This window comes from Saccopteryx bilineata, chromosome 12 (genome assembly GCF_036850765.1).
Source record: "Saccopteryx bilineata isolate mSacBil1 chromosome 12, mSacBil1_pri_phased_curated, whole genome shotgun sequence".
Classification (NCBI taxonomy): domain Eukaryota; kingdom Metazoa; phylum Chordata; class Mammalia; order Chiroptera; family Emballonuridae; genus Saccopteryx; species Saccopteryx bilineata.
The window spans coordinates 49,506,369-49,534,094 of NC_089501.1; the positions used below are offsets into that span (position 1 = coordinate 49,506,369).

Below are 27,726 nucleotides of genomic sequence, written 5' to 3' on the forward strand. Positions count from 1 at the left end.
CAGGGCACACAGGAGAAGCAGCTATCTGCTTCTCTACCTTTCCCCTCTCCTTCTTCTCTCTCTTCCTCCCCCCACTCCCCCATAGCCAAGGCTCCATTGGAGCAAAGTTGGCCCAGGCGCTAAGGATGGCTTCGTGACCTCTGCCTCAGGTGCTAAAATGGCTCCAGTTGCAACGGAGCAATGCCTCAGATGGGCAGAGCATCGCCCCCTGGTGGGCATGCTGGGTGGGTCCCGGTCGGGCGCATGCGGGAGTCTATCTTCTCTGCCTTCCCGCTTCTCACTTCAGAAAAATACAAAAAAAAATCTCCAGGCCAGGGGTCCCTTTTGTTTTATTCCTTTTACAAAAAAAAAATGTTTCGGCATTTATTAAAGTAATTACTCAAGAACAATGAAGAAAGAAAAAAAATCCTCCCAGATCTAATCACCTAAAATAACCACTGTTAAAATTTTATCAGTTGATACCTCTAATGCATTAAAAAAAATACGTGTATATTTTATATGTACACATAAAGGTTTATGTTTTATATTATTTTACATACATTTATTCATGGTATTTGTTTGCTGTACCTGATTTTCACTCACCAGTCTTTTCAATAAAAATTACTTTTAGTAATTATGTTTTTAAATGGCTCGCTACTAAGCTGGCATTTAAGGTGGCTTTTAATTTTTTGCCATTTTAACATCTGGTGTTCTTGTTTTAAATTTATGTGTGTACTTCGTTACCATAAATACCAAAATCACGATGGCTAATATTTATTAAACTTATTTTGTCCTCTCAGCCCCTTTGAGATGGAGATTATAGGTGAAGAAACTGAGACTTGGGAATATTTACACCAGTTAGGAGGTGATGGAGCACATTTGAACCGAGGTTTCACAACCTGGTCTGATGACCTTTGCCAATCATTGCCGTCTTGGCAGGCAGTGTTTATAATTGGCAACACTGCATTTCACAGAGGTGCCAGAGGCTATTTACTTATGTTAATAGTACCATACTATCTGCCCAGTGCATAACTATCTTGGAAACATTTATTAAGAATGGAAGGTTACATTCAGGCCACTGCTATTTACTCATCTCTCTTTATATTTCTATGTCATGTGTTTTTCTAGGAGTCATTTGCAAATTCTTCATTGCATACTCAAAAATGTATTTTATATTATAAAAATATGTCTGATATGTTTGCAGGTTTATATGTGTTGGTGTGCGTTTATATACAAAGCAACTGTTTGTTGAACACTGTATGCTTACTGCTTTTTACTCATAAATATGTTTAACCCTCACTAGGGTGTAAGTACTATTTTCCTCATTTTTGGATAGTGAATTTGAGGCTTAGTGAGTTAAGTAACTTGTCCAAGATTGAGGGAGGAAATGATGGAGCCATGACTTGATTTCCAACTGCTCTTTTTCCAGAGGTGATGCTTTATCGGCTGTGTTGTTACTATGCACAGTCAGTATTTAACGGGTGCTCACCTGGTGCCAGGCATCGTGCTTAGTGCTTTCCGTGCAGCAGCGCACTTAACTCTCCCAGCAACACTGTGAGGCCAGTCCTTCTGTCGTCCCTATGCATATAGACGAGAAGTCGGGGCTTAGGAGGCTGTGCTGCCCAATTCCTTGGAGTCCAGGACGTCGGGGAGCGAGGGGGGAACCCGCTGTGTGGCTCCAGAGCCCCGAGTCTTAGTAACCACCCCCTTCCGCATCCCAGCGCAAAGAGGACACTGTTGTGATCTTATACCAACATTGAAAAGAAAACTAGCATCTAGCAAATGCTTTTGTAAAGCAGGTTTCATTAGAGGAGGGTGTAAGACATAGAGATTCGGGAGGAGGCTTCATAGCACTTTCCAGGGGTTTCAGATCGATGACCCCTGTTTAAGTCCAGTTTTGTTTTGAAACAACTTACTGGGGAAAAGCGGAATTGGGCCGTGGGATGGGCTAGCAGGTCAGGTTACTCAGGTCTGTCCCCTGCTCCAAGGTTCCAGAAGGCAAAGTTAAGTGTGGAGTTGAGCCTCCACCTTTGGGAATGCTACATCTTAACCTGCTGTGCTGTCTTCAAGGCTGCTGACGCAGGCGAAAGGGTCATCAGAGAAGGCAGTTCTCGTGGGCCTGGAACATGCTCCAGGCACCAGGGTGATTACTGGTAACTGTGAGGTATGGTGATATGTGGCAGGGCGCACAGGTGGCTCTGTTGAAAAGTATTGTGTGCTTGAGTGTGAAACACGCTGGACTTCAAGGCCTAATGCACGCCCTTGTTGATATTATTATTATCATCACCATCATTATCATCATCATCATCATCATTATCATCACCATCATTGGAACTGAAAGTTTCTGTCTGAAACCCTGAATAGGTTTATGACCACCTCCTTTTGAGAAGTAGTGTTTGAAGTAATACTTTATAAAATGGTCACAGGCTCTTACAGAAAATTATTATGTAAAATTGTATTTGAGTGCCAGCACTTGAGGTGTTAAGTGACCAGGTCTCCCGGTAGAAAGGTAGAAAACAACTCACTTGGGAAACCTCTCATCTAAGTAGTCTGTGAACCTTAACTGAAAAGAAGAAAAATGAATCTTTCTAAATTTGGCTTGGGGGGGAGGCGTACTGAATGTGTTGAATTTCATTTTAAAATATAAAATTAAAACATTTCCATCTGTAACCTAATGTAAGCTAATCATGTAAAAAAATTTCTGTGCCCTGGCCAGTTGGCTCAGCAGTAGAGCATCACCCCGGCTTGTGGAAGTCCCGGGTTTGATTCCCAGCCAGGGCACACAGAAGTGCCCATCTCCTCCCCCTCTTCTCTCTCTCCCCCTTCTCTCTCTCCTCCCCTCGCCTCCCCTCCAATAGCCATGGCTTGAATGGTTTGAGCAATTTGACCCCTGGTGCTGAGGATGGCTCCACGGCCTCGCCTCAGGTGCTAAAATAGCTCGGTTGCTGAGCAATGGAGCAGTAGCCCCAGATGGTCTGAGCATCGTCCTCTAGTGGTCTTGCCGGTGAATCCCGGTTGGGGCACATGCAGGAGTCTGTCTGTCTGCCTCCCTGCCTCTTGGTTAATTTAAAATAAAAAGATTCTGGATTCTGTACTCTTTTCTAGAGAATTCAGAAGTCTTAAAAGGATTTCTAAGAAAATATAAAAATTTCAGCTTTTTGTATATTAAATCTGTTATACTGTTTCTATTATTAACAAGATAATTTTAAACTATCTTCAAATCTTTAAATACTGAAGAAACAAAATAACTCATGTTTTGTTTTGTTTTTTGGCAGTATTGTAAAGGGAGATATGCATGCAAGAAGAATATTGGATTTGAATTGATGTGGCCTTAGTATTTATTTCATTGCTATTCCATTCGATTTCTAACATTCTTTAAAACAGGAGTGATTTGAAGTCTGTATGTGATATATAACAGCATCAGGAAATAATATCATCTTATATTTTAAAAGTGATGTTTTTCACAATTTCCATATCATTTGCTTCACTGATTATATTGGCCCCCATTGACAAAATAAGCATTACAATCCCCGTGCCACACTGAACACAGGATTAGATCCTCTTGTCCCCAGCAGAGCAGTGATGGCACCAAGCTTCCAGCCTCTCACATACCACTATTTCTGCGACATCACAGTAGTTGCTCGCTGGTAACAGTTATTTGTGATTCTTAAGTAGTGAGTCATTTGGGGTGTTTTTCCTATTGCTCTACTGTTAGTCACTTTCCAGTACTAGAATATTTGTTAGCATGTCATTGATAGACATATTGTTGAAAATCTGTGGTCCTAAACAGGGTTCAGGCCGACCTTACCTTACTTATTGAAGAATTTTTAAATGACTGGTCCATGGGCTGTCTGGGGTTCCATTTGATTTATTTATTTATTTATTTATTTATTTATTTATTTATTTTAACTTTTGTTTATTGATTTTAGAGAGGTGAGGGGGAGAGAGTAACAGAGAGAGAAAAAGAGAAAGGGGAGGAGCAGGAAGCATCAACTCCCATATGTGCCTTGACCAGGCAAGCCCAGGGTTTTGAACTGGTGACCTCAGTGTTCCAGGTCAGGCTTTACCTACTGCACCACCACAGGTCAGGCTCGGGTTCGATTTTAGACCTGATTCCAACACGGGCCGCAGCCTGTCACCGTCCACTGGGGTGAGTAAGACGGGGACGGATTTCCCTTCATTGTCTGCTCTGTCTCAGCCACCCCTTGATCCCGTTGCTTTCTTGTCCTATGTCCCCATGTACACAGGCTCAGGCTCTGTCCCACAGCCAGACCCTCATGGCTGATGGTGATAATAGCTTCTACTTCCTGAGACTTGGCTGCACTGGTCCAGTTACTTACCATTTCTCGTTGCAGCCCACAACAGTCTTCTCAGGGGGACTAGTGTGTCCGCTCAGAGATAAAGAAGGAGAAACACGGACAGTTGAGTATGTCGTCCACGGTCTGTTAGTAAGTGGCACAGTGGGGATTGAGTGTACGTTGTCTTCGCCCAGAGTTTGCACTGTGGCGGATGCTACCAATTCATCAGAACTCAGCATGAGCTGTTGTGTGAGGGGTGAACGTGGGATGGTGGAAGAAGGGCTTTCGGAGCTCATCCTGGCAGTGCGGGTGTCGGGCAGCCCCACCCAGACACTGAAGGGTGGCTTCCTGGACCCAGACACTGAAGGGTGGCTTCCTGGACCCAGACACTGGAGGGTGGCTTCCTGGACCCAGACACTGAAGGGTGGCTTCCTGGACCCAGACACTGGAGGGTGGCTTCCTGGACCCAGACACTGGAGGGTGGCTTCCTGGACCCAGACACTGGAGGGTGGCTTCCTGGACCCAGACACTGGAGGGTGGCTTCCTGGACCCAGACACTGGAGGGTGGCTTCCTGGACCCAGACACTGGAGGGTGGCTTCCTGGACCCAGACACTGGAGGGTGGCTTCCTGGACCCAGACACTGGAGGGTGGCTTCCTGGGCCCAGACACTGGAGGGTGGCGTCCTGGACCCAGACACTGAAGGGTGGCTTCCTGGACCCAGACACTGGAGGGTGGCTTCCTGGACCCAGACACTGGAGGGTGACGTCCTGGACCCAGACACTGGAGGGTGGCGTCCTGGACCCAGACACTGGAGGGTCGTCCTGGACCCAGACACTGGAGGGTGGCGTCCTGGACCCAGACACTGGAGGGTGGCTTCCTGGACCCAGACACTGGAGGGTGGCTTCCTGGACCCAGACACTGGAGGGTGGCTTCCTGGACCCAGACACTGGAGGGTGGCTTCCTGGACCCAGACACTGGAGGGTGGCTTCCTGGACCCAGACACTGAAGGGTGGCTTCCTGGAGCGGGCCGTGCAGCGAGCGGTCCATCTCGGGTTAGACCGGCTGCCCGGGCGTCGGGGCGCTGGCAGTGTGGCGGCTGTCGGAGGGTCATGAGGACCGTGAAGCGCTTCTGCCTGCCCTCTCGTCTCCTCCGTCTCCCTGCTCATCCCCACTCTCACCGCCCCGTTTGGTCTCTGCTTGCTGCTGCTGCTGCCCCGGATGTTCTGAGTTTGTACAACCTGTTCACGGCCCACTGCTTTATGTCGCCTCCTCCTGCCTTGATTCCACTTCGCTGCATTGGGTTTTTTGTTTGTCTTCTATTTACATCTTTTATGAGATTTATATTAATATTTTTTTAATTCTAGCCCTTTTGATTTCACTGCTTTATAGTATCCCATTTGCTGAATACATCTCTGGTTATTTTCTGTTGCTGGAAAGTGAGACTGTCTCCAGTCCTTTGGTATTACAGCTCCGAGGCTGCGCTTCTGTGCTTGCACATCTCTCCTGCACGCGTGTCAAATGTAAACCCAGGAGCGGGCCGGCTCACAAGGTGGATGCGTCTTCACTTTGTGAGATGCTTCAGATTGTTGTTCGAAGTGGCTATTCTAAGTTGTATTTCCAGTCTCTGTGTCTGGAAAAGCATGAAGTACATCCTTACTTCTCTCCGATATTTTATAATCATGAAATCTCAATTAGAGTATATCTCTTATTTAGTGTTGGTAAGAGTATCACCTAACCATCTTGTAAAGGAACTTAGGCTGCACCACAAAGCATATTTATGTAAGAGAAATGATTGTCTTGAGCATTTAAGAATGAACGTGAGCAGGACAGCTTTTCCTCTGAAGGGTAGAGTAATCCTACAGCAAGACCCGCCCATCGCACGGAGGTTGACGGGCAGGCGGTCCTTCAAGGAGAAACAGGAGGCGTGTGTAGCTCTGTGTGCTCCCCCCATGTATTTATAATTACTGTAAGGTTTTACGGTATGGTTTTCATTTCCACAAGTTCTTTGATACTCCTCTTCCAGGAGGTGGCACTTAATTCCCCTCCCTTGGGTGTGGGCTGGACTTGAGTGTCTGCTTTCTATTTATTTTTATTTTTATTTTTTTGTACTTTTCCAAAGTTAGAAACAAGGAGGCAGTCAGACAGACTCCTGCATGCGCCAGACTGGGATCCACCTGGCATGCCCACCAGGGGGCGATGCTCTGCCCATCTGGGGCATTGCTCTGTTGCAACTGGAACCATTCTAGCGCCTGAGACAGAGGCCATGGAGCCATCCTCAGAGCCTGGGCCAACTTTGCTCCAGTGGAGCTTTGGCTGCAGGAGGGGAAGAGAGAGAGAGAGAGAGGAATAAGAAGGGGAGGGGTGGAGAAGCAGATGGGGGCTTCTCCTGAGTGCCCTGGCCAGGAATCAAACCCGGGACTTATACATGCCAGCTGACACTCTACCATGAGCCAACCGGCCAGGGCCTTGAGTGTCTTCTTTCTCATGAACAGAGTAGGGGAAGGGAAGTGGAGAAACCTGGCAGACACCACCTAACCAAGTGAATCAAGTTTACATCACTGAGTAAATTGTGTTGACACAATGCCCTGATATGCTGCTGTGTGAAGGGCACTTCATTCTGTAATATTCCACCCCAAAATCTATACCCCCAGCCTACTCGTGAGAGAACACCAGAACACCAAACACACACAAATTGAAGGGTATTCTACAAACTACCTGACAAGTACTCTTCAACTGTGTCAAGGTGTGTAAAACAAGGAGCCACTGGGGAAACTGTTGCAGATTAGAGGAGGCAAGGACCAGATGAATAAATGTATATATGGTCTCCTGGGTTGTTGGATCCTAGAACAGAAAAAAAGACGTTACTGGAGAACTGGTAAAATATGAACTATCTGTAGTTTCATTCATAGTGTTGTACCAACGTCAATTTCATACTTTTGGTAAGTGTGCCATTCTTGCTGTATAAAATGTTACCATTTAAGAAAGCTAGGTGAAGAGTATGTAGAAACACTCAGTACTGCCTTTGCTACTTTTGTATAAGACTGAAGTCATTTCAAAATAAAAAGTTTTTTAAAAATCCAGTGAAGGACTACGTTATTCTACAAAGAAAACATCCCCTTATTCCATGTAAATTCACTACAGTTTGTGAGCTGTATGTTTTTCTGTTAGTTTTTTGGGGGTTTACTAATTCATTTGCATTTCCTATAAGCCTTACTATTTTAAAGTATCTCATTGCTATGTACTGAAGAAATAAATGTCTCCTGAGGGCTCATGCCTTTTCATTTGTAGCTTTTATTTTCAGAATTGTTACACACCAAGCATTGTCCTTCTAAGGCAAACAGTAATGTTTTTACCAAGATGGATGTGAAAAGTGGTGTTGATTACTTTTCTACTATAAGTATATATGATACCAGTTCTTATTGCTGAAAGCGAATCAGTAGACAAACTTGAAATCTTACATACTTACAGGTCTCATCAGGTACTTTCAGAGCACCTGGGCCATTCCTGCGCAGTGCTTCGTACCTGGCACTGATGTTTGCAAAGCACCTGCGAGCTCGGGCCCTCCTTCAGCGCGTCGCTTGCTGACTTGCCCTTTGCAGCGACGTGTCTTGGGAGTCATCGCCGGCAGTTTGGGAGTAGAAGAGATAGTTAAAGACTGTGCTCTGTTCACGGGAAGTAGTAGTCGTACTTAGTACTTCGACACTGTCGTGCTGTTTGAAGTGGGATGTCTGAGTCCTTCCTCATTCTCCCCGTTGACTCTTCATACACCGAAGTGGGGCTTGGAAGGCAGAGCGGGCGTGAAGGAATGGCGGCCTCAGCCCACTGCTGCTCAGCCTGGTGCACTGGGCGGGCACTTTCTGTTGTCAGGCTGTTCCTTTATTTGTTACGTTTTATATAGTGCTAAAAATACATAGATGTAAAAAGTGGTTTACACATTTATTCTTAACTGGCACCTCTGATTTTAATTGTGTTTAAAGCATTCTTCGTTCATGAACACTGGAAAACATGTTTAGTTTTTTTTTTACTTGGCACCCACTGTGACTGCTTTTTTTCATTCTCTGGTAATATTACAACTTGCCTTTAGGTTTCTGTTGGCTCCTAAGTCCCTAACAGTGTACGCCCGTGTCCCCTGGCGTAGGCATGTGGGGTCATGGACAGCTGCCCGCGGGGGGGGGGGGGCTCAGCCTCATCTGCTCACTCTGCCTTTGCTCTGCTTCCCTGGTCCCCTCCTCGCAGTTCCAAGTGGCGTGCCCAGCTCTTCCTGCCTCACACACTGTGCTCTCTGCCTCCTGCCACTGCAGGCCCGTGAGACACAGCCCCTGAGTGGCGTGCCCAGCTCTTCCTGCCTTACACACTGTGCTCTCTTCCTGCTGCCACTGCAGGCCCGTGAGACACAGCCCCTGAGTGGCGTGCCCAGCTCTTCCTGCCTCACACACTGTGCTCTCTTCCTGCTGCCACTGCAGGCCCGTGAGACACAGCCCCTGAGTGGCGTGCCCAGCTCTTCCTGCCTCACACACTGTGCTCTCTGCCTCCTGCCACTGCAGGCCCGTGAGACACAGCCCCTGAGTGGCGTGCCCAGCTCTTCCTGCCTCACACACTGTGCTCTCTGCCTGCTGCCACTGCAGGCCCGTGAGACACAGCCCCTGAGTGGCGTGCCCAGCTCTTCCTGCCTCACACACTGTGCTCTCTGCCTCCTGCCACTGCAGGCCTGTGAGACACAGCCCCTGGGCAGGCGGGCGCTGGCTGAAGACACACTGCTCCCCGTTCCACACACTCGATGACCCACTCCTTGTCATAGAATTGCCTTCTCTGTGTTTGTTCAGCTGTTTGTATGTCTTCATCGAGACTCCGTGAGAAGGGAACATTCGTATGTCGCAGGCTAACCGAAACATAGCATGTCGTCCACATGCAGAAACTGCCCTCTACCTTTAACCACCTCCTCCCACCACCAGGCCGTCCCACGGTCCCACTGGCGACGCCCAGACAGGGTGTGCCTGCCCCCGGGACACTCAGGGCAGACGCCGCCCCTCCCCACCCGATGCAGCTCTCATTATACCCACAGTCTGTAATTTGTATTAATAAGTGGATTCTTCAAAAGGCCGTTGCTCCTGGAATAATCAAGGGCCAGCCGGCATTCACAGAGGAGTCTTTCTGAGTGTTTTCAGTACTGACTTGGGCCTTGACATGGGGTCAGGAAGGGTGCTGGCCATGCTGGACAATGAAATCGCTTAAAAACCACTTTGGCCGGTAGCAGCAGTGGACTGAGCTAACAAGATGTCATGTAAGGAACCGTATGCAATATCTCAGGTATTTAGAAGGTGCTAAAGCACTTTTGTCACCATCATTGCTAAAAATTGTCATTATCATTTGTGAGGGTGGCCCTGAGTGTGTGACCCTGAAGGAGATGTTATTTTTAGATGAAAGTTAATCCCAAATTTTATACAACCAAAAGAAAACTACAAATAAATGTTCTTACCAAATTACTTAAGTTGAAGACTGCCATACAGTGTGAGAGTGCATCTGTGGTTCTCCCCAGCCTGCACGGCCTCGCAGGACTGTCGTTGGTTCTCCCAGCCTGCACGGCCTCGCAGGACTGTCGTTGGTTCTCCCAGCCTGCACGGCCTCGCAGGACTGTCGTTGCTTCTCCCAGCCTGCACGGCCTCGCAGGACTGTCGTTGCTTCTCCCAGCCTGCACGGCCTCGCAGGACTGTCGTTGCTTCTCCCCAGCCTGCACGGCCTCGCAGGACTGTCGTTGCTTCTCCCCAGCCTGCACGGCCTCGCAGGACTGTCGTTGGTTCTCCCAGCCTGCACGGCCTCGCAGGACTGTCGTTGGTTCTCCCAGCCTGCACGGCCTCGCAGGACTGTTGTTGATGGTGGAAGAGCAGAGGCTCTCCCTGGGCAGAGTTCAGAACCAGAATGATTGAGGGTCCCCCTGAGGCCTGTGCAGCGGAAAACATTCCCTTACATGATGCATATTTCATACGTACATTGTTTACCGCTTCTATATTTAGAATGGCAGCACGTATTCTGTTGGGAGATTCAACCCAAGGACCTTTGTGGCCAGCTTTTATTTTGGGTGCGGATTTTTGAAAACCAAAGGAAATATTATATAACCATTGTAACAACTTTCGCTTATGATAGTACACTTTTGAGTGTGAGTCCTGCTTTGGTCAAGTCTCAGTTTAGCTGATGATCCTATAAACATATGTATTTTCCGATGGCTTTAGGCGACCCCTGTGTTTTGGTCGTTCGACCCCTGCCAGGGTCGCGACCCACAGGTTGAGAACCGCTGCTATAAACGTCCTCTTTCACCGAGTTGCCCATAACGGAATACTGGCTTGGGGAAGAATGCCCGTGAAGCAGGTGAAAGCCATTCCCCCAGAAGGGTTGCTGCTGCCTCTCTTACAATGAATGTTGATTCACTCGTTTATCTTCTGTTATCCCTGGCTTTGGATAGCAGGCTGTCATTTGTGGAGCTTAGGACTATTTTTAAATTTACATCAAACATTTTTTGGGGGTTTTCTCCAGTTAACCTCATACATCTTAAGACCATGCCTAGCGTATACTACTGTCACAGGTAATAAAGAGATAAATATTGACCTAAAGTAAGATATATAAAGCTTATTGGAAAAAATATATTGTCGGGCCTAAAAATTAGTGCTTCAAAAGATTTCTCCATAGATTCTGTGCTTTTGCATATTTCAAACTAATTTCTACAGAAGTCTAAGCTTTTGAGTCACTGGCCATGTCGACAAATGAAAGCAGCAGGGACCTTGGGGGTGTCTTGAAACACATTATTTATTACACACAGGCTTGTGCCAGAAAGAAACCCACAAACATTGTAGAAATTAAACAGAGCCATTGTGAGATTATTTTCCCTTTGTCTTTATGTGTCAGTCCAATTATTGGTTCAGTTCTAATGTCAGTTTCAAGGTATATTTGTACCACATGTCCAAATGGTAATTCTAAAATAATGTTGGAAGGCACGAGGTGATTTTACAGTTTCTGAAGAGCTGAGTATCTAATAGGACTGGGTGCTTGGCCTCCAGGATGGTAATTGGAAACAGAGGGCTGAGAATTCAGTGCTAAATTTTAATAGCAAAGCCAGTAGTTTTCTGTAGAGCGTTTGTGGTAAATATTTAGAAATAGCTGCATGCACTGTCTTGCTTGTGTAGTGTTTGCAGCTGTATTATGATATATAGAGCTTATAAATTCAGTGCTGTTCACCAGTGACCAGTGGATCTAATTCAGTGCTGTTCACCAGTGACCAGTGGATCTAATTCAGTGCTGTTCACCAGTGACCAGTGGATCTAATTCAGTGCTGTTCACCAGTGACCAGTGGATCTAATTCAGTGCTGTTCACCAGTGACCAGTAGATCTAATTCAGTGCTGTTCACCAGTGACCAGTGGATCTAATTCAGTGCTGTTCACCAGTGACCAGTAGATCTAATTCAGTGCTGTTCACCAGTGACCAGTGGATCTAATTCAGTGCTGTTCACCAGTGACCAGTCGATCTAATTCAGTGCTGTTCACCAGTGACCAGTAGATCTAATTCAGTGCTGTTCACCAGTGACCAGTGGATCTAATTCAGTGCTGTTCACCAGTGACCAGTAGCTCTGTCCTCTGTTCACGCTGCTCCTGGCACAGGGAGTCACTGACTTTGAGAAAATTGGGGTCAATTTGGAGAGAGAAGAAGAAAGACTGCATACCTAAATTTCATACTTGATGTTCTAAGAAGGAGAAAAGATGCTATTTCTGCTTCTAAAAATGACGGAGAGACCTTTCTAAAGACCAGTGAACTGGCACTGGAACCCGTGCTACAAACCCATGGGACGTCACAAGAAGAATCATTAACTGTATCCTATTAAAATCCTTAAACAAGAGACCTGCGCTCCTCTCACTGGCTGAAATGCCTTCTCTGTTTCTAATGCAGTGTTTGTCCTCGGGCTCTCCGGGGCCCTTCTGAGCACGAGGTGCCCAGATGTGTGCCAGGCCGGGCCGTCCTCCGCCAGAGCCTGGTCTGATGCCACCAGCTCATTGTATTGAGACCATAGCTTAGAGTATTTTGAAGTTGATTTCCTTTTTTTAAAAAACCCACTCATTTAATTAAGCAAGGGAGTAAAATGTTCTCACTTATTCCCAGTTCTTCAGGATAGTAAGACATCCCAGCAGTGACTGATTTTGTACTTTAATAGGCTAACTTATTAGATAAATTGAATACCACCAAAACCAAAGATGTCTTTTGAGGTAGTACCATATTTCTCCACATATAAGACATACCCTTTTCTGAAAATTTCGGGGTCTAAAAACTGGGTGTGTCTTACACAGTGGTTGTAGATTTTTTTACTTGCATTTCCCTCTTTTCTGCACTTGTTTTTGCGCTCATTGTTGAAGACACAACAATGATGTGGACAAGCTCATGGATGGGCGTTTTGACAGTGATGAGGAGCTGTATGAATTTTAAGATGAATAAAACTTGAGTTCAATCACTTTATGAAATACATTTGTTTTCAAATTCTGGGCCCCGAAAATTATGGTGCATCTTGTACGTGGGGAGAGGCAGTAAGTCATCATGTATTGATGTAAATTTTTTAGGGAGGAATCAGATCCAACATGGAGACATGAGAAAATATTTGTACTTCGTGGCGTTTGTCTGTTTTGTGTACACGGAGATCTCTAAAAATTCTTTGTGAGCTCCTCCTTGGTGGCGTTTCCCCTGCACAGTCCTGTCCCTGCCTCCCCTGACCTTGTCCCACGCACTGAACCAGGAACGCGTTTGTGCTCTGTGTTAGCTCGTAGGTGTTCCTCTCGTCAGGGTCTGACAGGACCATGCCTGCGCCCCAGTGGCATCAGCGTTCCAGGCACGGCAGTGAAATCCCTTGTGCTTGTCTCCTGGGTTAGAATGAACATTTTCCATGGGCAGAGGGTGGAGGGATGGTGGGGAGTTACAGAGAAAAGACTCAGCAGAACACTTTCCTTTTAAATTAAGTTTTAAAATAAACTTTTTTCTAAGACCTGAATTTTCTAAAAGTCAGCCGACCGGTCCGTTCATAGTAGGAGAGTGATATATTACCTTTGGTGTACTGGAAAGTATTTTGTATTCTGAGTGATGTCAGATATTGAAAACTCAACTCATCATCAAGATTCTGCCGGATGGTCATGGTGCATGCTGAATGTACCGTTGCCTTCCCCGTCACCGCCTCCGTGCACGGGGAGGATGTGAGGAATGCTTGGGGCAGGGGGACTCCAGCCCCTGTAAAGAGTCCTCCCCACAATTACCTGACCTGCCAGCTTGCCCACAAGATGAATGGAAGCGCTGGAGCTTGAAGGTGCCTTGGTTAGAATGAGATGCAGTGCGGTCTCTCTGTTCTTTACAGGAGCCGTAGATCTGATAGTACTTAGAAAAGGAGGAGAGTCGGGGCCCTGCTGACGAAATTGCCCTCTAGAGGAGTATTAGTTACAGAGCTTCTTTGTTAACGAGGCTGAATGTTGAAACCACTGTTGAACTTCTTTCATTAAATGTGTTGTAAGACAGCGATACATATGGATACCCTAAGTGTCTACGGGGTGGGACTGTTTCTGTAATTTACATAGGAAAGTTACGTGTGTACAACAGTAATATAGAAATGATATCTTTTTATTACTCTTCAGTTGCACTGAGATCTAGTCAGCACTGGAATCCTGATGACATGTGAACACTAAGAAAGCCACCATTGGTATATTTTTCTCTTGATAGTTCCTCGATCTGCTTGTTGAATACCAGAAACGCTCTCCGTGCCTTTGCTGCTTGGCTGAAGCTCTCTGAACACCCCTCCATGTCACTTTTTCAGCCGTATCGGGGAATTTTAAGGGAGGACAGGGAAGGAATTTATAGGTCGTGCAGAGAATTTTAAAATTTTTTAACAATTTGTTTATAAAGAAAAAACTTGCATAAAATTATTTAACTTCAAGACATGATTTTTTTTCATTGACTCTTAAGTCTTCTCTATATTTAATGCCATATATAGTATAATCAAAGATAATGGTTTTATATGTAGTTATCGACCATTTTGTCTCTCTGAAGGACCACAGAAAGCGTGTTTCCCCAGCTGACTTTTGTCTGATTGCCCTTTGTTAATTGGTGACACACATTTGTTAGACATTAGAGGGTGTGTCTATCAGCAGAGCCCACCTCCCCCTCCCGGGGCTCCCGGGAGACTTTGAGACCCGCAGAAGAGTGCAGGCCCACCTGGCTCCCACTCAGTGTTCCGGGTGGGTGTCAGCATGGAGTCAGCCCGGTGTCAGGGAATCTGGAGCCGTCTCTGGAGGATGGTGGGTCGCCGTTCAGCTCAGCCGAGGCCCATGCCACCCTTACTCACCGGAAGGAGGAGCCGTGGCAGTCGAGGTCATCCTGGAATACCAGGCTCCCTGATTCAGGGCTCCGCCTACTTGTTCCGAAGGTCGGTATTTTAGGCTGGCGGGCTGCAGGGTCCCTGTCCCACCTGCTCTCTCCCTCGGAGCCTGGAAGCAGCCACAGGCAGAACGATGGCCACGGCTGGGTTCCAGTGAAACACTGTGGACACGGAAATTTGCATTTCAGATATTTTTCATATATCACAAGCTGTTATTACTGTTTTGATTTGTTCCGAGTCATTTAAAAATGTTTGGCTTGTAGGCCAAGCAAATACAGATAGAGTCTGATTTTAGCCGCACCCACAGCGTGCAATGCCCTGCTTTAAAGAGCCGCCCTTTGCACCGTGTGACCTGGTCCCCCGCCCCCTGGTTAGGAAGGGAGCGCTGCACACTGGCCTGCACTCTCCACAGCGCCCTGGCTGCGGCTGCGCAGTGAGGCCAGCCGCCTGGGTGGCCGGGTGGGCGGGCCCCGCCCTTCCTCTTTCCGCCCATCACTTTGTGTCCGTGTGTTCACGTCTGTCAGCTCGCGTTTTGTTTCCAGAACTCAGACTGGCACTGTGAGTGTGGAAGTGTGAATACTTTTAACACGCTAGTAGGTAGCGTGTTACTAGCTTAGTAGCCCTCCTCTGTTTCTACCGGCCTCACAGGTGTGTTCAGCTGAAGTCGGAATCTAGCCATTCCGGTCATTAGCTTAAACACCGTGATTTGCCTGCTGAACGTGTGCAGTCATGTGTGTAGTGTCCCAAGTAGAAATCTTTACATGATTTTTGTCCTCTGATAATACAATTCAGTTTGCCCCCATTTTATTTTAAAGATTTAATGATACTTTTTGTAGGGTGGTATTTTCAGTCTGCCTTGTTACTGTTACATTTGTTATCCATAAGCCCAGTTACATGGCTTATGATTGCTCTCCATTTTACCTAGAAAGATAATATTCTTAATGCAAGAAATTTTTGTTTTTCTGAAACACGCATTGTGTGTGTGTGGTATGTGTGTATGTCAGAGAGAGAGAGATATCCATCAGCTATTCTTTGGAATATATTTTGTAGTCATTGGCAATTATGATGTTAGAAAAAGGGAAGTTAATTATATAACATGGTGAATAACAGACACACTTTCCAGAAGACTGGGCTCTTAGTCCTGAGTGATTGTGGCGCATGGAGTGCCCTGGACCTGGACCCTTCCTTGACTGGCCACACCTGGACTTCCTGGTCTAGGTTCATTCATCAAATCCTGAGTATCGCCCTGGCCAGTTGGCTCAGTGGTAGAGTGTCGGCCTGGCGTGCAGGGGTCCCGGGTTCAATTCCCGGCCAGGGCACACAGGAGAAGCGCCCATCTGCTTCTCCACCCCTCTCCCTCTCCTTCCTCTCTCTCTCTCTCTCTCTTCCCCTCCCGCAAGCCAAGGCTCCATTGGAGCAAAGTTGGCCCGGGCGCTGAGGATGGCTCTGTGACCTCTGCCTCAGGCACTGGAATGGCTCTGGTTGCAACAGAGCAACGCCCCAGATGGGCAGAGCATCACCCCCTGGTGGGCATGCCGGGTGGGTCCCAGTCGGGCGCATGCAGGAGTCTGTCTGACTGCCTACCCATTTCCAACTTCAGAAAAATACAAAAAAAAAAAATCCTGAGCATCTTCCTCCACTAGTGGTCAAAGCCCTGGTTTTAGAAGTTTCCGTAGTAAGCAGTGTGGAAAATTAAACTTGAACACAATTGGATGAGTGGAGGCTATCAAGTCAGATTGAAGATGCTTTGTAGACAGCGTTGTTTCTGATTCCATGCTGGAACGTTTAGCCCCCGGTTATGAAGACAACTATCTTTCATACTGCAGCTCGGCCCTTAGGACTCCTTCTGTACCTGGCTCTCGGCGCCCATTGGATTCGCAGACTCGGTGACGTGGGAGGTCGGTCACTGAGGCAGGGCTGGGGTGCCCTGACTTCCTGAGCACGCACTGTGGTGACACCCTGCTAGGCCTGGCATCACAGCGGGGGTGGAGGGGGACCAAAATAAGTCTCTGCCCTCCTCTCATTGTGATGAGCGTGCGGAAGAGCATCCTCCTTTCTCTCTCATCCCCCTCCATCATATTCAGCAGGTGCCGTCCGCCCTCAGTAGTGTCACCCTCGACAGTAGCTCTGAGCTTCAGTTCTGCTTGTCAAATAAGGATTTTAATAACTGCCTTAGGTGTTATGAACAAAGTGGCATTAAAAATTGTTTGTTTAGCTTAAAATTGCTAGAAAAGTAAGGCATAACATTAGGATTCATTTCTACCAACGTAACTCCAGAGGGATTTATTTCACAGTAGCGTATAAAAAACACATAGCACTATTTTGTTACGATGGTATTTATGCAATTAAAATTTGATAATTTTTCACCACAAGATTTGGTTAAAATTTTGACTATTACATGTGAATATTCTAGTTTGAAATTCAAACAGTCTTCCAATGTTGGCTTTTAAATAAAAAGATCGAAAGCCTATACTTTTTTCACTTAGGAAAGTGATCTTTTAAGAATCAGGCATTCCATTCAGATGATAAGTCATCACCAAACTGCTGTTTCTGTGGCTCGTTGAATGGTTTGTTGGACCAGGAGCTGACAGTTTAAGGCAAAGCTGTAGGATGGTTTTACTGAGGGCAACTTGATTCATTTTTTAGGGCTAGATCAGATTTTATGGGTTCAACTTATGAGAGACCTCATTAAAGTTTTCTAATACCAATTGGCCGTGCTTTGAATTTGGGATGTTATCTAGAAAAACTTCATCGCCAAAAGGGATGTTATGATTTTCAAATAGTTTTGATCAGGTATTGGTCCAAATATGTGTTGCTTTATAAATACGTGCTGTTCCTTTCTTTCTCAGGACCTGTCTGGCTCCATCGATGACCTCCCCACGGGAACGGAAGCAACCTTGAGCTCAGCAGTCAGTGCCTCCGGGTCCACAAGCAGCCAAGGGGATCAGAGCAACCCGGCTCAGTCCCCGTTCTCTCCGCACGCATCCCCCCATCTCTCCAGCATCCCTGGGGGTCCCTCGCCTTCTCCTGTTGGCTCTCCGGTAGGAAGCAACCAGTCACGATCAGGCCCAATTTCTCCTGCAAGTATTCCAGGTATTCACTTTCTAAATAATTGTTATTGCTCTCTGAAGTAAAGACAGAGCTACTGTTCATCAAAAGCAACACACATTCCATTACTTGTTTTTGCTGTTTAAAAATCTAGTGATGGGACCATGTATTAGGAGCATAATTTTGTGAATTAGCACCAAAGCAAAGAGTCCCAATTCTTAAATATATTCAACTCATCAATATAAACACCCAATTAATAAAATCGCTAATCACTCTGATAGCTTCAGTTTGCACATTTGAGTAAACTTATGCCAGAAAATTATTTTCTCTTAGCGTTTGTTTGGTAATGATTCCATTAAATAAGACCTTTGTTGGTAACTGCCACTAAGGTGAGATTGTTGATGAGTGTTGGACTTAGTTTTTATGGTTCTATGTAATTTATACCATGGCAGTTATTTTCTCAAATATATTTAACATTTATACTTATCAGTGTCTTGATTTGCCAGCACATACGCATGGCCTTGTAACGATCCTAAGTTTATGTTCCAGTCAGTGCCTGGAACAGCGTTCAGCTGTTTCAATGGTCGTACTCCTATGCCTCTGCTCCCAGGATTGTGTACTTGGGCTTGTCTTTTTTGTCATTTACCTCGTTCCTATTCATCTTTCTTAGACTGAACCTCATGCCTTCAGATTCCCCATGCAACTCGCTTTCCTTTCTCAGCAAACTCAGTGTCACTTTTTTCGCTATCAGTTTTGCTAACATGATGTAGGCAGCTGCGACAAAGTACGTTTACTAACCTGTCTGACTCGATACAGAATTGCTGATAAGTTTTCTGATATTTTATTCCATTATCTTAAAAGCATAGATGGTAGTTTGTACCACATTTTATATTTTTACATCTTTTATTTTTTTTTAAATCTTCGTTATCGGATACTTTATATATGTATGCACATATATGTAACATGCTGATGAAGAAACATAACTAAGAGATGAATGCTCGTGGGCCCATCATCGGTTTCAGAACCAGGGTGTCACCAGAGGTGTCGCCTCCACATGGCTGAGCCTGCCTTTTCACCATGCATCCCGGACAGCGCCCTGCCTCAGGCGCGCTCTGAATATTTTCTAATCTTTTTTTTTTTTTTAGTTGGCAGGGATTTTTTTGTTGTTGTTGTTTTGTTTTTATTTATTTATTCATTCATTTTTTTAGAGAGGAGAGGGAGAGACAGAGAGAGAGAGGAGAGACAGAGAGAGAGAAGGAGGGAGGAGCTGGAAGCATCAACTCCCATATGTGCCTTGACCAGGCAAGCCCAGGGTTTCAAACCGGCGACCTCAGCATTTCCAGGTCAACGCTTTATCCACTGCGCCACCACAGGTCAGGTGGCAGGGATTTTAAAGAACTTTATTACAAATTTTTATAGAGTATATATCACTTGTTTTATTCAGTTTTGAGCTTTATGGAATTGTATCATATTTAAGATGACTGTATAAGTTACTATCCACGCTCAGACACTTTTGAGCATGTGAGGGTTGCTAATAATAATTACATAGGACAACAGGCATAAACCAGGAAGCTTCTGGGCACGTAAGGACATATGGTCACCCCGATCACACCGACCTGGTCTTCTACAATTGCTTTTTTGACTAAATGTTATGTTTCTAAGAATCATCCATATTTTGGGTATAATTTTAATATGTTGGTTAAGGCATTTTGATGTTACCTTTCTTTCAAAACCATTTGTCTTCATGTAAATCGTAATAAAACGTGAAATTACCTGCTTTTAACATTTTTTTGTGTGTGTGACAGAGACAGAGAAAGGGACAGATAGGGACAGACAGACAGGAAGGGAGAGAGATGAGAAGCATCAATTCTTCGTTGCAGCACCTTAGTTTCTCATTGATTGTTTTCTCATATGTACCTTGACTGGGGGGCTACAGCAGACCGAGTGGCCCTTGGGCTCAAGCTGGTGAGCTTTGTTCAGACCAGATGAGTCCGCATTCAAGCTGGTGACCTCAGGGTTTCCAGCCTGGGCCCTCAGCATCCCAGTTCGATGCTCTATTCACTGCGCCACCGCCTGGTCAGGCACTTTTAACATTTTTAAAGCTGTGACTGCTTTACATTTCAGAGTTCCTTGGGCAGTTTTTGGTATTGAGGTAGATTGGGAAGTTATATGTAGAATACTGCCTTGGTCAAAGAAGAACTCAATACTTTTTGAATTGAGTCAAAAGGACTTTTCCTAATAACTAAAATGAAGGCTTAGGTTTTCATATAAAATCCCTGATGGGCCTGTTCTCAGTCTGATAGTTTTTGTCCAGATTTTTATCATTCCAGATGGGGATTTTGAAATTTGTATTTTGCAGTTTGGATTTTGAGTGATATGGAACACACAGCCCAACCAAAGAGCTCACTTTGGACACGTGCTGTCACGTCTAGAGGAGATGGCCCGGCAGAGGCAATTGGTCCCAGAGCGTGCTGCTCAGTTGTGTTTTGTGCGTGGCACGGGCTGGTCAGTGGGCCACGCTGCCATGACCTGTGACCGCCGTCATGGGTGAGGCTGCTCCCCCACAGGGACCACAGGGCGTGAACCTGCCCAAACTGAGGCTCTCTGCTAACTTCTTGGGAAAGTTAGGTTTTGATGGAAGGCATTCAGCTTTCTTGGAAATGTTCAAAGCATATAGTTTGTATTATAAACTGTAAGAAATGCTAACTGCCCGGGGCACCGAGTCAACTCCCGTGCACTTGCGTCTCCACGGTGCTCAGTAACACCGTTCAATGAAATTTAGTGCAGGGGAGAAGTTAAATAGCAAAAGTCCACTTTTTGGAAGCGTGCTATTCAAGTAAATCCATAACTATCTTTGTTGATTATGAAGCTATATAGTGAAAGAATTATGTAGAACATGACAAATAGAACATTGCTTAATGTTAATGTTATTTTAAGAGAAATAGCCTCTTAGGAAATCTGACAGCAGTTTGAGTATTCTTTCTCCCAAGTGGAATTACAAATGGCATTTAAACTGGATGGGCTTTCATAATCATCTGACCTCCCCTGCTCATTTTAACCTTGAACGAGTCTCTAAACTCTCTCTGTGCCTAAGTTTCTGCATCTATAAAGACAGTAATCATATCTCATAGGGTCACTAGGAAGATGGCTTGTGTTGATACATATAAAGCAGGCACATAGTAGTCATTCAGCGCCTGTTCATTGTTGTGATTAGGGTTATAGTTCAACAGATCTGGTATTCAAATAGATCTAGAGACTTGTCCGTAGTGATTACTGGCTAAGACAGCAGTCCTCTGCTTCCTAATCCAGTGATATTTTTGTACAGTTCAGAAGGAATGTACAGTAGCCCCCCATCCACAGGGGATACATTCCAAAACCCCAGCAGATGCCTCACATGGCCTGTGGTACCCAACCTTGTATACACTGCTTTTTTCTGTACCTGTATGTCTTTCCACTCAAAAGGAGCTGTCTACAGCTTCTCTCTGGTGTGTATGAATTGCCAGCCCACCAGTCTTGCACTCTGGGCCTGCATTGAATACAATCAAGGTGACTGGACACAAGCACTGTGATACCAAGACAGTCGATCTGATGACTGGCTACTAAGTGACTAACAGGTAGGGGGTATCTGTAGCGTGGGGACACTGGACGAGGGGGTGATTCATCTCCCGGCAGGACAGAGCGGGGTGGCGGGGATTTCATCATGCTCTTCAGAATGGCACTCAATTTAAAACTTTATAGAATTTTCTATTTAACATTTTCAAACCAGAGTTGACCAGCGGCAACTAAACCCGCAGAAAGTGAAACCATGGATGTGGATACGGCAGACTGCTACATAGAAAGTTTCCGGCCATGATGGGTTGTGTTCAGTGAGGTTATTTAGTAGGACCGCTACAACTAACCACAGCCTTAGAATATATTTTTACAAAGTTGAATCTATTTTTCTTCTAACTTAGAAAAAAAAGGTAGGTCAGCGGTTGCTGTTCCTGACGGTTTAGTTCCGGGAAGGGCGCGAGAGCCCAGAGGACCAGGAAAGACAAGAGTAAATCTTGGTCCCACTCAATCGCGGGCTGATTGATTTCTGTGTGCTATGATCCGCGGGCAGTCTAGTGTAAAACTGAGTAATAGCTGCAGTCAGAATGCTGGGTTACTCCTCACACCTTGTGCATGAATTGAGACATCAGTCAGCTAAGATCAACAGCACCCTCTCCGAGACCCGGGCCAGGGGCCGCCACACTGGCTGCCACATGCTGTTGGGCAGGCAGCTAGCTCACTGCGCAGGGGCGTGGGCCAGGGGTAGAGTGAGGACCGGCTGTTCTGCTGGGGGCAGGAGGGGCCTCGGAGCTCCCCGCACACCGCCCTGGGCCTCTTGGCTTGGGCCCACTGGTCCTACAGCTAAGCCCGTTCAAATATCCTCATCAGAATATTTTTTGATAGATGCTCACCAAAAACTTTATATGGTGTTACTTTAAGAGGATTTGTTAAAAAATCTTCTCGATTTTCATAGAGAAACAATTTTGCTCTGTTTCTCTCTACCTAGCCTATAATGCCCTGTTTTCCTTTTCTCTTTTCCGTTTCTTCTTTTCTTTAGTGTGTTTGTGAGAACGTGGTCATAGGTAATAAAATTGCATCTTAGAAATGATCTTTAAGAAGTTAATTTTGTTTGTTTGTTTTTTCTGTTTACCGAAATGCAGTAATACCTTTCCTTAGAGATTCATTAGGCCTGGTTAGTAATCTCGCCTTTTTTTTTTTTTTTAATCTCTAATCCTTAAATTTAAATTTGTTAATCTGTACATTTCACCCTAAGATAATTTAGTTTACCTTTATTTGCTTCTGCATCTGTAGCAATGAAATAAACACATCAGGGAGAGATTGCCGGTTTCCCACCCAGGGCCAGACACTCAGACTGCTGCTCTGGGCACATCTGTTTGGAATTTCCCGTTATTTTTCTGTATGCTGCCTCTTGCTTTCTTTTCTCCCCCTTCCTTGCTCTCGTTCCCAGGACTGACTTGTGTTTTCTGACCTCTCTTCTCTTCCATCGCCTCCCCCCGTATCTGCTCCTGCCGCTCCACGTGTCACAGATGGGCTCTCAGTCACTGTCTCTCCGTCCAGTCATTGTTAACATGCACAGCTGTTGTGTAGCTGATAGCTGGGAGGAGGTGCAGCCAGAGTGTTGGGGGGGGGGGGTTCGTCCTAGTGCTGCTCCCCAGCTCTGTGGAAAAGGAGCAGCGTCTTCCCCCATCTCTGCCTTGGTGAGTGAGTGAAATTGACAGCTAACGAGAAGTATTGCAGAGCTGGATAAACAAAGCCCAGCACAGCATCCCGAGCGAGCGCTGAATCTGTTTCTTGCCTGTTAAACCGTTTCTCCGCCCACTGCAAGCGTGCCCTCCTGTCGTGCCGCCCCACAAGCACCGGGAGTGTCATGGGACACCGCCGCGAGGCCTGGCACCGCGGGCCTGGCACAGCCCTCGCTCCGCTCCGCGGGCTTGTTCCCTGCCTTCCCTGCAGAGCAGGCTGGAGATTTCCTGTGTGAGTGGCCACATGGATTTTCCCTTTTGTTCGCACATTCCTGGCTCTGGTGTTGCATCTCTCTGTGGTCAGCCCTGGTTGTCGAATCTGAACAGGCATTGAAAACAGAAATGTACCCGTCACACGTTCCCCCACTGCCACGATCAGTTTCCTTTTTAAGTAGTGTTTTCATTTCCCCCTCTTTTATATCGATGTATTTCTATTTAGAGAAAGAAATGAAATGCCTCTACCTTTTTAATTGGTGATGTGCACATAGATGCGAACACATTTAAATTAAGCAAATCTGAAGTCATTCCAGTTGGTTCTGAAATGTAGATATATTAGACCTTTTTTCCCCATCTGATGAATTATCCCATCACACTGAACTTCTGCTCTTCCCGGGCCGCACCCTGGAGTGTTGTCCTTGGTTTAGGAGGAGGAACTGGGGTCTCCGCTGTGTCTGTAGGTCTCACCCTGGAGTGTTGTCCTTGGTTTAGGAGGAGGCACTGGGGTCTCCGCTGTGTCTGTAGGTCTCACCCTGGAGTGTTGTCCTTGGTTTAGGAGGAGACACTGGGGTCTCCGCTGTGTCTGTAGGTCTCACCCTGGAGTGTTGTCCTTGGTTTAGGAGGAGACACTGGGGTCTCCGCTGTGTTTGTAGGTCTCACCCTGGAGTGTTGTCCTTGATTTAGGAGGAGGCACTGGGGTCTCCGCTGTGTCTGTAGGTCTCACCCTGGAGTGTTGTCCTTGATTTAGGAGGAGACACTGGGGTCTCTGCTGTGTCTGTAGGTCTCACCCTGGAGTGTTGTCCTTGATTTAGGAGGAGACACTGGGGTCTCCGCTGTGTCTGGAGGTCTCACCCTGCAGTGTTGTCCTTGGTTTAGGAGGAGACACCGGGGTCTCCGCTGTGTCTGTAGGTCTCACCCTGGAGTGTTGTCCTTGGTTTAGGAGGAGACACTGGGGTCTCCGCTGTGTCTGTAGGTCTCACCCTGGAGTGTTGTCCTTGGTTTAGGAGGAGACACTGGGGTCTCCGCTGTGTCTGTAGGTCTCACCCTGGAGTGTTGTCCTTGGTTTAGGAGGAGACACTGGGGTCTCCGCTGTGTCTGTAGGTCTCACCCTGGAGTGATTGTCCTTGGTTTAGGAGGAGACACTGGGGTCTCTGCTGTGTCTGTAGGTCGCACCCTGGAGTGTTGTCCTTGATTTAGGAGGAGACGCTGGGGTCTCCGCTGTGTCTGTAGGTCGCACCCTGGAGTGTTGTCCTTGGTTTAGGAGGAGGCACTGGGGTCTCCGCTGTGTCTGTAGGTCTCACCCTGCAGTGTTGTCCTTGGTTTAGGAGGAGGCACTGGGGTCTCCGCTGTGTTTGTAGGTCTCACCCGGGCCGGAGTGATTGTCCTTGGTTTAGGAGGAGGCACTGGGGTCTCCGCTGTGTCTGTAGGTCGCACCCTGCAGTGTTGTCCTTGGTTTAGGAGGAGGCACTGGGGTCTCCGCTGTGTCTGTAGGTCTCACCCGGGCCGGAGTGATTGTCCTTGGTTTAGGAGGAGGCACTGGGGTCTCCGCTGTGTTTGTAGGTCTCACCCGGGCCGGAGTGATTGTCCTTGGTTTAGGAGGAGGCACTGGGGTCTCCGCTGTGTTTGTAGGTCTCACCCGGGCCGGAGTGATTGTCCTTGGTTTAGGAGGAGACACTGGGGTCTCCGCTGTGTCTGTAGGTCTCACCCTGGAGTGTTGTCCTTGGTTTAGGAGGAGACACTGGGGTCTCCGCTGTGTTTGTAGGTCTCACCCGGGCCGCACCCTGGAGTGATCGTCCTTGGTTTAGGAGGAGACACTGGGGTCTCCGCTGTGTCTGGAGGTCTCACCCGGGCCGACCCCCCTCACGCAGGAAGCTGACGCGGAATGTGTGCTCGTGGCCAGGAGGTCTCGTGCATGTTGACTGTTCTTGTCTCTCCTCCAGAGCCGACCATTCCAGTTTCCTAGCAAAGCAAAAGTGCGGCCCGGGAAGAGCAGAAGTTCAGTGTGATGGGATAATTCACCAGGTGGGACGAAAAGTAATAAGCCAAAGTTTTTTTAATTTTAATTTTATTGGCCAAAGGCTTCTCTTAGCTATTTCCTCCCTGTGCTGTGAGCAGCCACAGTGTTTAAATTTTAAGAAGGGTGAGGACACAATAAGGGACAGCAGTGGGCAGGCACACAGTAACTGTTCATGGCCTGACCAGCGTTTTTCTGTATAAGAACTTTCAGCATTCAGAGGGCCGAGATAGTGGTAGTTCACCGGTCTGCCATCACTAAGGATCGTTACTGTCAATCCTGAATAGATTTTCCCCGGTCCTTGTTTTAGCATTTGGCCTTCGTACCAAGTCCAGGTGGAGGGGAGCTGTCACGTTCCCCCCGACAGCAGAGGGACTGCTGATGATCCTAGGTCAGGACCAAAGACACAGTCAGGTGTTCGCATGGTGTCCCCGGAAAGAGGCCTCTGTTTGCCTTTGCCCTGCACAGTACAAGGGGGTTGTGAGAATACTCATCAGTGATAACATCTTCCTACCTGTCATAGACAAAAATAAAGTTTCATCACAAATAAAAGTAAAACTCCCCCTCTTCCAGTTTGATGGGCCCTGCTGTCTGGAGCGGCTCACTTCCCACCTCTTCCCTCCCCAGACGGGCCGAGGGCCGGGGAGTTTGAGAGCTGAGAGGCTGCAGGCGGAGAGACCTTGCATGGATTCTCCAGGAGCCGCCCTCCTGCGCTGGTCCTCTTCCCGTGCCTCTTCCTCCAGCAGCATCCCTTCCCTCCCTGTCCGGCCAGCTGGAGCGTGCCCCCGGGGCACCCCCGAACCCCTGCCTCCCTGCCTCCGCCGAGCAGCACCTCCCGGGCCTGCCCACAGCCCGCAGCTCCCGGCGCTCCGGGCTCCCTACTCACGCGGACTGGTACCTGGCAAAGTCACCGAGGCGGCTGCCCTGTGACAAGGGTCACAGGTGTTAAGAGCCAGTAGAAATGGCCTCGCCAGAGATCGTCCGTCCACCCCCATGAAGCACCAGTTACTCTGCAGGAAGCCGGTTCTCTGATGCTTTGCCGTGGCAGTTTCTGTTTGCTGAGCCAAGCCTCCAGCATGCCAGCCAGCCATAATGAGTTTGCACCCCTCAGGGAAATCTTCGACACTAAGCATGGATTCCAGAAAGGGCGGCAGCTACGAGTTAAAACGTGGAAGGCACCTCGGGCAGCACGTGGTGTGCGCGGAGCTGTGTAGGGCGGTACCGCCCTGGTCTGCTCGCTCCTTCGCAAGCAGGAGCTAAGTGGCTTTCAGGAGGGGCTGGTACCAACAAGAAGATATTCTGGCCCCAAAATGAATTTTCTTGCTTCATTTGACATTCAGACAAGCAGATTCTGGAAGGATGCTGTAATAGGAAAGAGAAGAATGAGTTGCAGTTAGGAGTTAGCTATAGGTGGGAGTGAGCAGGAAGAATTTGAGAGACAGGAAGTGACGGTTCCTGGCCTCATTTGTCAAGATTAGTGCCCATAAAATGAACAACAGAGGGTGCAAACCAGGCTTGTTCTCGTTTTTAATCTATTCCCCTGCACAGTTTGAACTCTTACGGGTCAAGCCTGATATCTTACATAAGTAAAATTTTCCACTTTTTAATTCATTGTTGCTTAATAAAATTCAGGATAAAATTATGAGTTTATTTCTCTCTGTAAGTGGTTCTAACCCAGTTTCCTGTCATGGTAACATTAAAGGAATCTCTAAAATGGCATTGAACATAATGACAAATTTTCATTTGAAAATCTGCAGTCACCCTACCTGGTAATCTTATTTTAAAACATCCATCAAGTGTTCTTTTTTGGCTTCTCACAAAGTAGAAACCCTGCAACAGTTTGTTGTAAGGAAGATGCATGCTGCTTATTGGCAAGCTGAGCAGGAAAAAAATTCTTAAACACAAAATGCCATTGATATATCCGTGTTTTTAATCTTTGGCAGCCTAGAAAACATCAATTCAGCAGTTTCACAAACCAAAGAGAACTTCAGCCAGTATTTTTCTTCCCTCACAAAGTAAAATATTTGTATGTTATAGAAAACTAATCGCAGATTCTTTCCAAATGACGCTTAACGGCACTTCGGAAAGCAGCGACCTCTTTAGTCTCTTAGAGAAATGCGACCGCAGCTCTGGGTGGTTGAGTTAGCCGTCATCCGCGCCTCCCCCTAGTTGGGCCGGGACCCTGGTTACGGACACTCAGTACTTTGGTCATGAGTGTTCTCCTGCGGTCTCCAGAGGTCAGGCTCCCCCGTGGCTGACCTGCAGCCAGACCCTGGCATGAGAAGCAGCTGCCCCGGGGTTCTGAGCCTCACTTCCCTTCCGAGCGCCCGCCTGACCCAGGTCAGGCACCCTGGTCGTTGGGGATGAGCAAACTTCTTCTCTTCCAAACGCGGAACTCTTTTCAGTCCTTCCATTTCATCAGATTTCACATTAAGCCTTTCCTGTTTCCCCTTCCCCCCATTCAGAAATAGGAACCCATCAGGAT

The 27,726-nt window shown here is 47.0% G+C and overlaps 1 protein-coding gene across 4 annotated transcripts in view; it reads left to right on the forward strand.

The window, feature by feature from the left end:
- Positions 1-27,726, forward strand: part of ARID1B (AT-rich interaction domain 1B) — a 429,020-nt gene that overhangs the window by 287,510 nt on the left and 113,784 nt on the right. For all 4 annotated transcript variants that reach the window (XM_066248340.1, XM_066248338.1, XM_066248342.1 and 1 more), the window contains exon 5: positions 17,519-17,762. In XM_066248340.1, the coding sequence (XP_066104437.1) occupies positions 17,519-17,762 (244 nt within the window). The remainder of the gene's footprint in view (positions 1-17,518; positions 17,763-27,726) is intronic.